The sequence below is a fragment of the Apodemus sylvaticus genome, chromosome 7, assembly GCF_947179515.1.
Source record: "Apodemus sylvaticus chromosome 7, mApoSyl1.1, whole genome shotgun sequence".
Lineage (NCBI taxonomy): Eukaryota > Metazoa > Chordata > Mammalia > Rodentia > Muridae > Apodemus > Apodemus sylvaticus.
The window spans coordinates 93,604,266-93,606,370 of NC_067478.1; the positions used below are offsets into that span (position 1 = coordinate 93,604,266).

The window sequence follows — 2,105 nt, forward strand, 5'->3', positions numbered from 1 at the left end:
ACAGAGAGACAGAGAGATGGAGAGAGAGAGAGATTGGGAGAGAGGGAGAAAGGAAGAGAGGAAGAATCACATAGACAGACTGACCCAGATAGCTAGAAACAGACTGAGACATAGAGAAAGAGACAGTCAGAAAGAGAAATAGTGAGACAGAGAGAGAAAGAGTGACAGATTCAGATAAACCACCTAAATACTATTAAAAGTGATCCTTTCAAATCACTATTGAGGCAACAGATAGTTCCCTAGTTATTGATCAGTCCAATAAATCATTGGTCCTATTGCAGAAGCAGTTTATCTATCAACATCTGTTTGTCCCTTTTAAAATACCAGAATACTGGCATAGTACTCTACATTAACTATGAACAATTAAGTTCTCTTGTTTATGTTATATAAAGGTAAATTTAGACAAAGTGTAGTATCATTACTCTAACCTCTTCCAGTATAAGGAGGAGGATGAGTCAGAGAAATAATAGGAAAGAGACCAAGGACAATTTGACTTGGCACAAACTGCTTTACATTTCTCTGTTAGTTTTTCTAATAGTTGCATTGCATATGACAGTGATCTATTCAGCTTGTATATATTGGTTTCAGTGCTCTAGAATGTATTTCATGTTTAAATGGATAGATTTTATCTTTGAGTAACGTGGTATTATAAAATGTGACTTATTTTTCAACTAATAAGTTTCAGACATTTCTAATAATTACCTCATCTATATAAGTGAACTTAGTGTGGTGTGCTCAATTATGTTACCTCATTTCATCATTTTTTTTCTTCCTTCAGATTCTTTCAGAAGAATGGCTCTGGAAAATGCTTCTCTGGTCACTGAGTTCATCCTGATGGGGTTAACAAGCCAGCCTGACCTACAAATACCCCTCTTCCTAGTCTTTCTGATGATTTACATGATAACCACATTGGGGAATTTGACTTTGATCCTCCTGATTGTTCTGAATTCTCACCTTCACACTCCCATGTACTTTTTTCTCTTTAATTTGTCCTGCATAGACTTTTGTTATTCCTCAGTTGTTACACCAAAAATGCTGATGAACTTTGTAGTAAAGAAGAATGTCATTTCTTATGAGGGATGCATGACACAGTTCTACTTCTTTTGCTTTTTTCTCATTTCTGAATGTTATGTGCTGACAGCAATGGCCTATGATCGCTATGTGGCCATTTGCAATCCACTTTTGTACAACGTTGTCATGTCTCCTAAGGTGTGCTCTTATCTTATGCTTGCTTCATATTTAATGGGGTTTTGTGATGGAATGATCCACACTGGATGTGTCCTGAGACTGACTTTCTGCGATAGAAACATAATTAACCATTATTTCTGTGACCTCTTCCCTTTGTTACAGCTCTCTTGCTCTAGCACCTATGTTAATGAGACAGAGGTCTTAATTGTAGGAGCAAAAAATATCTTTGTACCCACTCTGATCATCTTTACCTCTTATGGTTTCATCCTCTCAAGCATCCTCAAAATCAGTTCCACAGAAGGCAGGTCCAAAGCCTTCAGCACATGCAGCTCCCACCTCATAGCTGTTTCCCTCTTCTTTGGATCATGTACACATATGTATTTGAATCCCTCCTCTTCAGGGTCTTTGGACACAGGAAAAATATCTTCTGTCTTTTATAACATTTTGGTCCCCATGATGAATCCACTAATCTACAGTCTTAGGAACAATGATGTTAAAATTGCTCTGAAAAAAACTTTAACCAAAAGAAAGTTTTAAACAGAATTTGGTATCATTCTTAGCTTTGGTTATAATACCAAGAGTTATTGGGTACTAGTTAATATCTTTGTCTGGATTCTTCTCTGTATTATATATGGGGGTGGGATTCACTTGGAGGGGAGAATTTTTAACTTGTTTCATTTTTTGTAGGTTTTCTTTGGTCCTTACCATTGGAAAGCTTTCATCATTCACTAGTTACCAATTTGAGAACATCAGTAAGTAAATAACTTCTTCCTTTCACTATCAGTATATCACATTCTCAAAATTATTAATTGCTGGAACAAGTCCAAATAAATCTTACAAAAATGATAAATAAAAGCATGTCATTGTGTGGTACAGTTATTATCTGTCTTCTTTTTACATTGTGAGTCAAATAGTCT

At 35.8% G+C, this 2,105-nt stretch overlaps 1 protein-coding gene across 1 annotated transcript; it reads left to right on the top strand.

Annotated features, from left to right (window-relative positions):
- The first annotated feature begins 792 nt into the window (after positions 1-792).
- LOC127690066 (olfactory receptor 145-like) lies at positions 793-1,725 on the top strand. Its single transcript, XM_052189622.1, has one exon. The coding sequence runs from the start codon at positions 793-795 to the stop codon at positions 1,723-1,725; it is 933 nt and encodes a 310-aa protein (XP_052045582.1).
- Positions 1,726-2,105: the final 380 nt, after the last annotated feature.

Excerpts from the sequence above, each read along its gene's own strand:
- LOC127690066 (XM_052189622.1), top strand. The coding sequence starts at position 793 with ATGGCTCTGGAAAATGCTTCTCTGGTCACTGAGTTCATCCTGATGGGG.